General features: G+C 59.1%; 1 protein-coding gene across 1 annotated transcript in view; it reads right to left on the bottom strand.

Moving 5' to 3' along the window:
- The window catches only part of PTK2B (protein tyrosine kinase 2 beta), a gene marked incomplete at both ends in the record, with an annotated part of 81,141 nt that extends 69,433 nt beyond the window's left edge, over window positions 1-11,708 (bottom strand). Inside the window, 4 exons of the mRNA XM_084201649.1 lie at window positions 1,910-1,989; window positions 5,070-5,157; window positions 5,312-5,490; window positions 11,448-11,708. Of these exons, the coding sequence (XP_084057775.1) occupies window positions 1,910-1,989; window positions 5,070-5,157; window positions 5,312-5,490; window positions 11,448-11,708 (608 nt within the window). The remainder of the gene's footprint in view (window positions 1-1,909; window positions 1,990-5,069; window positions 5,158-5,311; window positions 5,491-11,447) is intronic.
- Between the last annotated feature and the right edge of the window lie 1,658 nt (window positions 11,709-13,366).

Raw genomic sequence — 13,366 nt, 5'->3', positions numbered from 1 at the left:
TCCCCATGTCCCCATGTCCCCATGTCCCCCCATGTCCCCCCATGTCCCTCCATGTCCCCATGTCCCCCCATGTCCCCATGTCCCCATGTCCTCCTGCCACCCCCAATAGAGTTGGAACTTCCCTCCCCATCCCAACAAGGACAGAAGGACAGAGGGACACAGGGGGACATGGGGACAAGGGACAGAGGTTCAGGCGACATGGGGACGAGGGGACGAGAGGACAAGGGGACACAGGGACACAGGACATGGGGACGAGGGGACGAGGGGACACAGGGACACAGGACATGGGGACAAAGGACACAAGGACAGGGGAGACGGGGATAAGGGGACACAGGGACACAAGGACACAGGGACACAGGGACACATGGGGACAAGGGGACAGAAGGACAATGGGACACAGGGACACAAGAGCGACACAGGGACACATGGGGACAGAGGGACACACAGGGACAACGGGACACAGGGACACAGGGGGACATGGGGACAAGGGACACAGGGACACAAGAGGGGCGCAGGGACAGAGGGACACAGGGACACAAGAGGGACACGGGGACACAAGAGGGACGCAGGGACACAAGAGGGACTCATGGGGACAAGGGGACACAGGGACACAGGGACACAAGAGGGACACAGGGACACAAGAGGGACACAGGGACACAGGAGGGACGCAGGGACACAAGAGGGACTCATGGGGACAAGGTGACACAGGGACAAAACGACACAGAGACACAAAGACACAAGGGCTAGGGGACAGCAGGGGACAAGGGGACACAGGGGGACACCAGGGGACAGCAGGGGACAGCAGGGGACACACAGGGACACGAGGTGACACCAGGGGACAGAAGGGGACACCAGGGGACAGAAGGGGACACCAGGGGACACAGGGGGACACAGGGGGACACTAAGGAACACGAGGGGACACAGGGGGACACTAGGGGACACCAAGGAACATGAGGGGACACCAAGGGACACAGGGGGACAGAAGGGGACACACAGGGACACAGGGACAAAACAACAAAGAGACACAAAGACCCATGGACAGAAGGACACAAAGACACAGGGACACAGGGCCAGGGGACAGGAGGGGACACCAGGGGACATCAGGTGACATACCTGAGCTCGAGGCAGCCCAGCTGCAGCGCCAGGGACACAAGGGGACAAGGGGACAAAGTGACACAGAGACACAAGGGACAGGGGACACCAGGGGACACCAGGGGACACCAGGGGACACCAGGGGACACAAAGGGACACAGGTGACAGCCGTACCTGAGCTCGAGGCAGCCCAGCTGCAGCGCCAGGGACACAAGGGGACAAGGGGACAAAGTGACACAAGGGACAGGGGACAGGGGACACCAGGGGACACCAGGGGACAGGAGGGGACACAGGAGACACAGGTGACACAGGTGACAGCCATACCTGAGCTCGAGGCAGCCCAGCTGCAGCGCCAGGGACACAAGGGGACAAAGTGACACAGAGACACAAGGGACAGGGGACAGGGGACACCAGGGGGACACAGGGGGAGACCAGGGGACCCGAGGGGACACCAGGGGACAGGAGGGGACACAGGGGACATCAGGTGACAGCCATACCTGAGCTCGAGGCAGCCCAGCTGCAGCGCCAGGGACACAAGGGTGACAGGGACAAAGTGACACAGAGACACAAGGGACAGGGGACACCAGGGGGCACCAGGGGAGAGGAGGGGACAGGAGGGGACACAGGGGACACCAGGGGACACAGGTGCCAGCCCTACCTGAGCTCGAGGCAGCCCAGCTGCAGCGCCAGGGACACAAGGGGACACAAAGACACAAAGGCACAAGGGACAGGGGACAGGAGGGGACAGGAGGGGACAGGAGGGGACAGGAGGGGACACAGGGGACACAAAGGGACACAGGTGACACAGGTGACATACCTGAGCTCGAGGCAGCCCAGCTGCAGCGCCATCCCCTCGCTGACCTTGCTGGCGTAGCTCTGCATGTACTCACTGCGGAGCTGGGGGACAGCGCGTCACCGAGGGGACACCGGAGGGGACAGAGGGGACAGCAGGGGACAGGGGGGACAGCAGGGACAGGGGGGACACCCAGGGACACCCAGGGACAGCGGGGACCGTGGGGACAGCGGGGACAGAGGGGACAGCGGGGACAGTGGGGACAGTGGGGACACCCGGGGACAGAGGGGACAGCGGGGACAGCGGGGACAGTGGGGACACCCGGGGACACCCAGGGACACCCAGGGACACCCAGGGACACCCAGGGACAGCACGTCACCGCGGGGACACAGGGGACAGCGGGGACAGCAGGGGACAGTGGGGACACCCAGGGACACCCAGGGACACCCAGGGACAGCACGTCACTGTGGGGACACCAGAGGGGACAGCAGGGACAGCAGGGGACAGTGGGGACACCCAGGGACAGGAGGGGACAGTGGGGACACCCGGGGACACCCAGGGACAGCGCGTCACCGTGGGGACAGCGGGGACAATGGGGACAGCGGGGACAGTGGGGACAGTGGGGACACCCAAGGACAGTGGGGACAGCGGGGACAGTGGGGACACCCAGGGACACCCGGGGACAGTGCGTCACCGCGGGGACAGTGGGGACAGCGGGGACAGCGGGACACCCAGGGACACCTGGGGACAGTGCGTCACCGCGGGGACAGCGGGGACAGCAGGGGACAGTGGGGGACACCCAGGGACACCCAGGGACAGTGTGTCACTGTGGGGACAATGGGGAGACTGGGGACACCCAGGGACAGCAGGGACACTGGGGACACCCAGGGACACCCAGGGACAGTGTGTCACCACGGGGACAGCGGGGACACCCAGGGACAGGAGGGGACAGAGGGGACAGCAGGGACAGCGCGTCACCGTGGGGACACCAGAGGGACAGCAGGAGGACAGCAGGGGACACGGAATGGTGACAGGGATGGTGGCAGGGGATGGTGACAGTGGCAGGGATGGTGACGGGGATGGTGGCAGGGATGGTGACAGGAATAGGGACAGGGGATGGTGACAGGGATGATGACAAGGATGGTGACAGGGATGGTGGCAGCAGGGATGGGGACAGGGATGGGGACAGGGGACAATGGCAGGGGACAGTGACAGGGGATGGTGACAGGGCTTGGTGGCAGGGGTTGGTAACAGGGATGGGGACAGGGGACAATGGCAGGGGACAGTGACAGGGGACTATGGTAGGGGACAATGGCAAGGGACAATGGCAGGGGACAGTGACAGGGATTGGTGACAGGGGTTGGTAACAGGGATGGGGACAGGGATGGGGACAGGGGACAATGACAGGGGACAATGACAGGGGACAATGGCAGGGGACAGTGACAGGGATTGGTGGCAGGGGACAGTGACAGGGAATTATGGCAGAGATGGTGACAGGGATGGTGACAGGGATGGTGACAGAGATGGGAACAGGGATGGGGACAGGGGTGGTGACAGGGATGGGGACAGGGATGGGGACAGGGATGGTGGCACTGCCCACACCGTCCCCCATCCCTGAATGTCCCTGAACGTCCCTGATTATCCCTGGATGTCCCTGAATGTCCCTGTACATCCCTGAATGTCCCTGAACATCCCTTGATGTCCCTGGGTGTCCCTGAACGTCCCTGAATGTCTTTGGATGTCCTCGGACGTCCCTGGACATCCCTGAACGTCCCTGGCTGTCCCTGGGTGTCCCTGGACATCTCTGAATGTTCCTGGATGTCCCTGAATGTCCCTGGACATCCCTCGATGTCCCTGAACCTCCCTGGCTGTCCCTGGACATTCCTGGCTGTCCCTGGATGTCCCTGAATGTCCCTGGACACCCCTGAACGTCCCTGGCTGTCCCTAGATGTTCCTGGATGTCCCTGGATGTCCCTGAACATCCCTTGATCTCCCTGGCTGTCCCTGGATGTCCCTGAATGTCCCTGGACATCCCTGAACGTCCCTTGATGTCCCTAAATGTCCCTGGACATTCCTGGCTGTCCCTGGACATCCCTGAATGTCCCTGGATGTCCCTGGACATCTCTGGACATCCCTGAACGTCCCTCGATGTCCCTGAATGTCCTTGGACATCCCTTGACGTCCCTGGCTGTCCCTGAACGTCCCTGGATGCTTCTGAATGTCCCTGGATGTCCCTGGACATTCCTGACTGTCCCTGAATGTCCCTGGATGTCCCTGGATTTCCCTGGCTGTCCCTGGCTGTCCCTGGACATCCCTGGATGTCCCTGAACGTCCCTGGCTGTCCCTTAACGTCCCTGAATGTCCCTGAATGTCCCTGAACGTCCCTTGAAGTCCCTAAATGTCCCTGAACGTCCCTTGATGTCCCTGGCTGTCCCTGGACATTCCTGGCTGTCCCTGAATGTCCCTGGACGTCCCTGACTGTCCCTGGACATCCCTGAACATCCCTGAATGTCCCTGGATGTCCCTGAACATCCCTGGATATCCCTGAACGTCCCTTGATGTCCCTTGATCTCCCTGGATGTCCCTGGATGTCCTTGGATGTCCCTGAACATCCCTGGACATCCCTGAACGTCCCTTGATCTCCCTGGATGTGCCTGGATGTCCCTGGATGCCCCAAGATATCCCTGGCTGTCCCTGAACATGCCTGGATGTCCCTAGATGTCCCTGAATGTCCCTGGACATCCCTGAATGTCCCTGGATGTCCCAGAACATCCCTGGATGCCCCTGGACATTCTGGGATGTCCCTGAATGTCCCTGGATGTCCCTGAAAACCCTGGATGTCCCTGGATCTCCCTGGATCTCCCTTGATGTCCTTGGGCGTCCCTGGATGTCCCTGGCTGTCCCTGGACATTCCTGGCTGTCCCCGGATGTCCCTGAATGTCCCTGGACATTCCTGGCTGTCCCTGGACATCCCTGGATGCCCCTGGACATTCTGGGATGTCCCTGAATGTCCCTGGCTGTCCCTGGCTGTCCCTGGCTGTCCCTGGCTGTCCCTGGCCATCCCTGGCTGTCCCCACCGTCCATTCCCACCCGCAGGCCAGCGCCACCCCCCGCCACCCCAAGGCGACACAAAACCCCCTCGGGAATTCCGGGAATCCCGGGAATTCCCGGGCTCATCCCTGACCTGCTGGTAGAAGTACAGCAGCGTGGTCCTGTCCTCCTGGAAGCTCTCCATGAAATCCTCGGGCAGGTACCGGATCTGGAGGTCGTACCTGGGCGGAAAAAAAACCCCAAAAAACCCCAAAAAACCCCAAAAAACCCCAAAAAATCCGTGAGGCGGCCGTTGCCAGGAATTCCCGGGAATTCCTGGGAATGCTTGGGAATTCTGGGAGGGGACAAAAGGGGACAAGGCCAGCGGGGTCCCACCTCCACTCGGCTTCCAGGTGGAGGCACTCGTACTTGTCCTGGACCTCGCCCACGGTCAGCAGGGGGTGGAGCCAGTGGATCTCCTCGGATTTGACGTGCTTGAGGCGCAGGCCGTAGCACTCGGACAGACGGACGTCCGGCCCGATCCGGCCGCTGAGCAGGATGGAGCGGATCACCTCCTGTGGGGGAGGGGGGGAATGAACGGGGATCTGGTGAGGGGGGATCCCGAGGGATCAACTGCTGGGGGGAAATAAACGCAGGGATCTGGTGAGGGAGGATCCCGAGGGATCAACTCCCAAGGGGGAAAGAGTTCAGATCTGGTGAGTGGGATCCTGAGAGATCAACTCCTGGAGGAAAAAACCCCAGGGATCTGGTGAGTGGGATCCCGAGAGATCAACTCCTGGGGGAAAAAAACACCAGGGATCTGGTGAATGGGAATCCTGAGGGATCAAATCCTGGGGGGAAAGAGTTCAGATCTGGTGAGGGAGGATCCCGAGAGATCAGATCCTGAGGAGAAAACCCCAGGGATCTGGTGAGTGGGGATCCCATGGGAATCAACTGCTGGGGAAGAAAAGAGGGATCAACTCCTGGGGGGAAAAAGAGTTCAGATCTGGTGAGTGGGGATCCTGAAGGATCAGCTCCTAGGGGGAAAACCCCAGGGATCTGGTGAGTGGGGATCCCGAGGGATCAACTGCTGGGGGGAAATAAACCCAGGGATCTGGTGAGTGGGGATCCTGAGGGATCAGCTCCTGGGGAGGAAAAACAGGGATCTAGTGACTGAGGATCCTGAGGGATCAGCTCCTGGGGGGAAAGAGTTCGGATCTGGTGAGTGGGGATCCCGAGGGATCAACTCCTGGGGGCAAAACCCCCAGGGATCTGGTGAGGGGGGATCCTGAGGGATCAGCTCCTGGGAGGAAAGAGTTTGGATCTGGTGAGTGGGGATCCCAAAGGATCAACTCCTGGGGGGGAAAGAATTCGGATCTGGTGAGTAGGGATCCTGAGGGATCAGCTCCTGGGGGGAAATAGTTTGGATCTGGTGAGTGGGGATCCTGAGGGATCAACTCCCAGGGGAAAAAAAACCAGGGATCTGGTGAGTGGGGATCCCGAGAGATCAATTCCTGGGGGAAAACTCCCAGGGATCTGGTGAGGTGGGGATCCCGTGGGAATCAACTGCCAGGGGGAAAAAAGAGGGATCAACTCCTGGAGGAAAAAGAGTTCAGATCTGGTGAGTGGGGATCCTGAGGGATCAGCTCCTGGGGGGAAAACCCCAGGGATCTGGTGAGTGGGGATCCTGAGGGATCAGCTCCTGGGGGGAAAGAGTTTGGATCTGGTGAGTGGGGATCCCGAGGGATCAGCTCCTGGGGGGAAAACCCCAGGGATCTGGTGAGGGGGGATCCCGAGGGATCAGCTCCTGGGGGGAAAACCCCAGGGATCTGGTGAGGGGGGATCCTGTGGGATCAGCTCCTTTGGGAAAAAGCCCCAGGGATCTGGTGAGTGGGGATCCCGTGGGAATCAACTGCCGGGGGAAGAAAAGAGGGATCAAGTCCTGGGGGGGAAGAAGTTGGGATCTGGTGAGTGGGGATCCTGAGGGATCAACTCCTGGGGAGAAAACCCCCAGGGATCTGGTTAGGGGGGATCCATGGGGATCAACTGCTGGGGGAAAAACCCCAGGGATCTGGTGAGGGGGGATCCTGTGGGGATCAACTGCCAGGGGGAAAAAAGATTAATCAACTCCTGGAGGAAAAAGAGTTCAGATCTGGTGAGTGGGGATCCTGAGGGATCAACTCCCGGGGGGGGGGGGAAACAGGGATCGGGTGAATGGGGATCCCGAGGGATCAACTCCTGGGGGGAAAAACCCCAGGGACCTGGTGAGGGGGGATCCCAAGGGATCAACTCCTGGGGGAAAATAAACCCAGGGATCTGGTGAGGGGGGATCCTGTGGGGATCAACTGCCGGGGGAAGAAAAGAGTTTGGATCTGGTGAGTGGGGATCCTGAGGGATCAAATCCTGGGGGAAAGAGTTTGGATCTGGTGAGTAGGGACCCCGAGGGGTCAACTCCTGGGGAAAAAAACCCAGGATCACCTCTTGGGGGGAAAAAAGAGAGGGATCTGGTGCGTGGGGATCCCACAGTATCAGCTCCTTGGGGGGAAAAAGAGGGATCAACCCCTGGGGGGAACCCCCCCCCGGGATCTGGTGAGGGGGGATCCCGTGGGAATCAACTCCTGGGGGAAGAAAAGAGGGATCAACTCCTGGGGATAAAGAGTTTGGATCTGGTGAGTGGGGATCCCGAGGGATCAACTCCTGGGGAGGAAAAACAGGGATCTGGTGAGTGGGGATCCCATGGGATCCGCTCCTGGAGGGAAAAAAATAGGGATCAACTCCTGGGGGAAAACCCCCAGGGGTCTAGCGAGTGGGGATCCTGAGGGATCACCTTCCAGGAAAAAAAACAGGGATCAACTCTTGGGGGAAAAGAGTTTGGATCTGGTGAGTGGGGATCCCATGGGATCAGATCCTGGGGGGAAAGAGTTTGGATCTGGTGAGCGGGGATTCCGCGGGATTGCGGAACGGTTTGTGTGGGAAAGGAGCCGAGATCACGTCCAGGTCCAGCCCCACTGTGCCGGGGTGATCCCAACCTTTCCTTGGATGTTCCCAGGGATCCTCTGGGAATCCCAGCCCAGCTGGGAATTCCTTCCCAAGATCCCAAAATCCCCCAAAATCCCAAAATCCCGACCCTCTGGCCATGGTGGGAGCCATTCCCTGTGCTGCCATTCCAGGCCCTTTTCCCAAATCCCTCTCCAGCTCCCCTGGGTTGGATCCATCCCCATCCCAGATCCTCTGTGGGAAGGAATTTCAGGATCCAAGGAATTCCCTGGGAATTGGGGACTCCAGGAAGGGTCTCCCTTCCCTTTTCCATCCCCCAATCCCATAAAAATCCCTCGGGATGGATCCTGAGTGTCCTGGATCCCAGAATCCCGGAATGGTTTGGGATGGGATCCATGGACCTTCCATCCCATGATCCCAGGGACACTTCCCACCATCCCAGGGTGATCCAAACCCACCCTGGGGCACTGCCAGGGATCCAGGGATTCTCTGGGAATTCCAGCCCAGCCGGGAATTCCTTCCCAAGATCCCACAATCCCAAGCTCCCCTTTCCCACTGGAAGCCATTCCCTGCCTCCTGCCCCTCCAGCCCTTGCCCAAATCCCAGCTCTCCTTTCCCTCTGGAAAAGGCTCCAAGGATTCCCTGGATCCTTGGGGGCTCCTCAACCACGTCAGAAACGCGTCTGTAAGGAGCCGGATCCAACCAATCCCAGTCCCAAATTCCCAATCCGAGCCCCGAATTCCCAATTCCCAACCCCGAATTCCCAATCCCATCCTGCATTCCCAATCCCAGTCCCGAATTCCCAATCCCAACCCTGAATTTCTAATCCCAGCCCTGAATTCCCAATTCCCACCCCCAAATTCCCAATCCCATCCCAAATTCCCAATCCCAGTCCCAAATTCCCAATTCCCAGCCCCAAATTCCTAATCTCAGCCCCGAATTCCCAATCCCATCCCAAATTCCCAATCTCATCCCGAATTCCCATTCCCAGCCCCAAATTCCCAATTCCCACCCCCAAATACCCGAATTCTCAAATTCCCAAATTCCCATCCCATATTCCCAATCCCATCCCTAATTCCCAATTCCCACCGCCAAATACCCGAATTCCCAAATTCCCAAATTCCCATCCCATATTCCCAGATTCCAAACCCCAAATTCCAATTCCCACCCCCGAATCCCCGAATCCGCGAATTCCCAAATTCCCATCCCGAATTCCCATTCCCGTCCCATATTCCCAAATTCCCAACCCCAAATTCCCAATCCCATCCCGAATTCCCAATCCCAGTCCTGAATTCCCAATTCCCACCCCCAAATCCCCAAATTCCCAAATTCCCATCCCATATTCCCAGATTCCAAACCCCAAATTCCAATTCCCACCCCCGAATCCCCGAATTCGCGAATTCCCAAATTCCCATCCCGAATTCCCATTCCCACCCCCGATTTCCCAAATTCCCACTCCCAAATTCCCAATCCCATCCCGAATTCCCAATCCCAGTCCCGAATTCCCATTCCCACCCCCGATTTCCCAAATTCCCACCCCCAAATTCCCAATTCCCACCCCGGAATCCCCGAATCCCCGAATTCCCAATTCCCACCCCCAAATTCCCAATCCCAGCCCCGAATTCCCAATCCCAGCCCCAAACTCCCAATTCCCACCCCCAAATCCCCAAATTCCCAAATTCCCAAATTCCCATCCCGAATTCCCAATCCCACCCCCAAATTCCCAACCCCAAATTCCCAAATTCCCACCCCCAAATTCCAATTCCCAACCCCAAATTCCCAAATTCCCATCCCAAATTCCCAATTCCCATCCCCAAATTTCTAATTCCCACCCCCAAATCCCCGAATCCCCGAATTCCTGAATTCCCCATCCCCAAATTCCCAATTCCCACCCCGGAATCCCCGAATCCCCGAATTCCCAGTTCCCAGTCCCATATTCCCAATCCCAGGCCCGATTTCCCAAATTCCCACCCCCAAATTCCCAATTCCCAGCTCTGAATCCCCGAATCCCCGAGTTCCTGCCCCAGAATTCCCAATCCCATCCCCAAATTCCCAACCCCAAATTCCCAATCCCAACCGTGAATTCCCAATCCCAGCTCCCAATCTCTGCCCTGAATTCCCAATCTCTGCCCCAAATTCCCAATCCCAACCCCATATTCCCAATTCCCATCCCAAATTCCCAATTCCCATCCCAAATTCCCAATCCCAGCCCATATTCCCTAATTCCCATCCCCAAATTCCCAATTCCCACCCCCAAATCCCCAAATTCCGAATTCCCAAATTCCCATCCCGAATTCCCAATCCCAGCCCCAAATTCCCAATTCCCACCCATGAATTCCCAATTCCCACCCCGGAATCCCCGAATCCCCGAATTTGCAAATTCGCAAATTCCCATCCCGAATTCCCATTCCCACCCCCGATTTCCCAAATTCCCGAATTCCCAAATTCCCAATCCCATCCCGAATTCCCAATCCCAGCCCCGATTTCCCAAATTCCCACCCCCAAATTCCCAATTCCCACCCCCGAAACCCCGAATTCCCAAATTCCCAACCCCAAATTCCCAAATTCCCACCCCCAAATCCCCGAATCCCCGAATTCCTGAATTCCCAGCCCCAAATTCCCAATCTCAGTCCCAAACTCCCAATTCCCACCCCCAAATCCCCAAATTCCCAAATTCCCACCCCCAAATTCCAATTCCCACCCCCATATTCCCAAATTCCCACCCCCAAATTCCCAACCCCAAATTCCAATTCCCACCCCCAAATTGGAATTCCCATCCCGAATTCCCAATCCCAGGCCCAAATTCCCAATCCCCACCCCCAAATTCCCAATCTCAGTCCCAAACTCCCAATTCCCACCCCCAAATCCCCAAATTCCCAAATTCCCACCCCCAAATTCCAATTCCCACCCCCATATTCCCAAATTCCCACCCCCAAATTCCCAACCCCAAATTCCAATTCCCACCCCCAAATTGGAATTCCCATCCCGAATTCCCAATCCCAGGCCCAAATTCCCAATCCCCACCCCCAAATTCCCAATCTCAGTCCCAAACTCCCAATTCCCACCCCCAAATCCCCAAATTCCCAAATTCCCACCCCCAAATTCCAATTCCCACCCCCATATTCCCAAATTCCCACCCCCAAATTCCCAACCCCAAATTCCAATTCCCACCCCCAAATTGGAATTCCCATCCCGAATTCCCAATCCCAGGCCCAAATTCCCAATCCCCACCCCCAAATTCCCAATCTCAGTCCCAAACTCCCAATTCCCACCCCCAAATCCCCAAATTCCCAAATTCCCACCCCCAAATTCCAATTCCCACCCCCATATTCCCAAATTCCCACCCCCAAATTCCCAACCCCAAATTCCAATTCCCACCCCCAAACTGGAATTCCCATCCCGAATTCCCAATCCCCGGCCCAAATTACCAATCCCCACCCCCAAATTCCCAATCCCCACCCCCAAATCCCCAATCCCACCCCAAATCCCCAATCCCATCCCAAATCCCCAATCCCCACCCAGAATTCCCGCCTACCCGTATCTCCGTGGCCACCGAGCACTTGACCAGCTTGAAGTTCTTGCCCAGGTTGAAGCTGTTGCTGTAGAAGCAAACCTTGAGGATCCGCGTCTCCTCCGCCTCCCGGGAAGGAGGATCCCGGGAATCCCGAGGATCCCGGGAATGATCCCGGGAAGGATCCCGGGAATGAGGATCCCGGTCGCTCTCCGTGGCCTCCAGGGTGCCGGGCAGGCTGCGGGAGGAGCCGGAGCGGGGCCGGGGCTCGGGCAGCGCCGTCATCCTCAGCGGGGCCGCGGCGGCGTCAGGGGACGAGCATCCCTTCCCTGCGGGGGGAACGGAACGGGGGTGGCACCGCCAAGGGGACACCTCCGTGTGTCACTGTCACCGCCGCGGGGACACCTCGGTGTGTCACTGTCACCACAGTGACACCTCGGTGTGTCCTCAGTGACACCTCGTCAGGGGACGAGCATCCCTTCCCTGCGGGGGGAACGGAACGGGGGTGGCACCGCCAAGGGGACACCTCGGTGTGTCACTGTCACCGCCGCGGGGACACCTCCGTGTGACCACAGTGACACCTCAGTGTGTCCCTGTCACCGCCACAGTGACACCTCGTCAGGGGACGAGCATCCCTTCCCTGCGGGGACGGCGGCGTGACGGGGGTGGCACCGCCGCGGGGACACCTCCGTGTGTGTCCTTGTCACCTCAGTGACACCTCCGGGTCACCACAGTGACACCTCGTCAGGGGACGAGCATCCCTTCCCTGCGGGAGGAACGGGAACGGGGGTGGCACCGCCGCGGGGACACCTTGGTGTCACCTCAGTGACACCTCGGTGTGTCACTGTCACCTCCGTGTCACCACAGTGACACCTCGTCAGGGGACGAGCATCCCTTCCCTGCAGGAGGAACGGGAACGGGGGTGGCACCGCCAAGGGGACACCTCGGTGTGTCACTGTCACCGCCACAGTGACACCTCGGTGTGACCTCAGTGACACCTCCGTGTGTCCCTGTCACCTCAGTGACACCTCCGTGTGTGCATGTCACCACAGTGACACCTCAGTGTGTCCCTGTCACCGCCAAAGTGACACCTCGTCAGGGGACGAGCATCCCTTCCCTGCGGGGACGGCGGCGTGACGGGGGTGGCACCGCCAAGGGGACACCTCCGTGTGTCACTGTCACCTCCACGGTGACACCTCATTGTGTGTCCTTGTCACCTCAGTGACACCTCGGTGTGTGTCCTTGTCACCGCCACAGTGACACCTCAGTGTGTCCTTGTCACCTCAGTGACACCTCGTCAGGGGACGAGCATCCCTTCCCTGCGGGGACGGCGGCGTGACCGGGGTGGCACCGCCAAGGGGACACCTCGGTGTGTGTCCTTGTCACCTCAGTGACACCTCCGTATCACCACAGTGACACCTCGGTGTGTGTCCTTGTCACCTCAGTGACACCTCATTGTGTGTCCTTGTCACCTCAGTGACACCTCGTCAGGGGACGAGCATCCCTTCCCTGCGGGGACGGCGGCGTGACCGGGGTGGCACCGCCAAGGGGACACCTCGGTGTGTGTCCTTGTCACCTCAGTGACACCTCCGTATCACCACAGTGACACCTCGGTGTGTGTCCTTGTCACCTCAGTGACACCTCATTGTGTGTCCTTGTCACCTCAGTGACACCTCGTCAGGGGACGAGCATCCCTTCCCTGCGGGGACGGCGGCGTGATGGGAGGAGCGGGAACGGGGGTGGCACCGCCGCGGGGACACCTCCGTGTGACCTCAGTGACACCTCATTGTGTGTCCTTGTCACCTCAGTGACACCTCGTCAGGGGACGAGCATCCCTTCCCTGCGGGAGAACGGGAACGGGGGTGGCACCGCCGCGGGGACACCTCGGTGTGTGTCCTTGTCACCTCAGTGACACCTCCGTGTCACCACAGTGACACCTCGTC

The sequence above is a fragment of the Fringilla coelebs genome (genome assembly GCF_963513975.1).
Source record: "Fringilla coelebs genome assembly, chromosome: 3".
Lineage (NCBI taxonomy): Eukaryota > Metazoa > Chordata > Aves > Passeriformes > Fringillidae > Fringilla > Fringilla coelebs.
The sequence above is the reverse complement of the archived record's forward strand: the minus strand, read 5'-3'. Positions and strand labels throughout refer to the sequence as shown.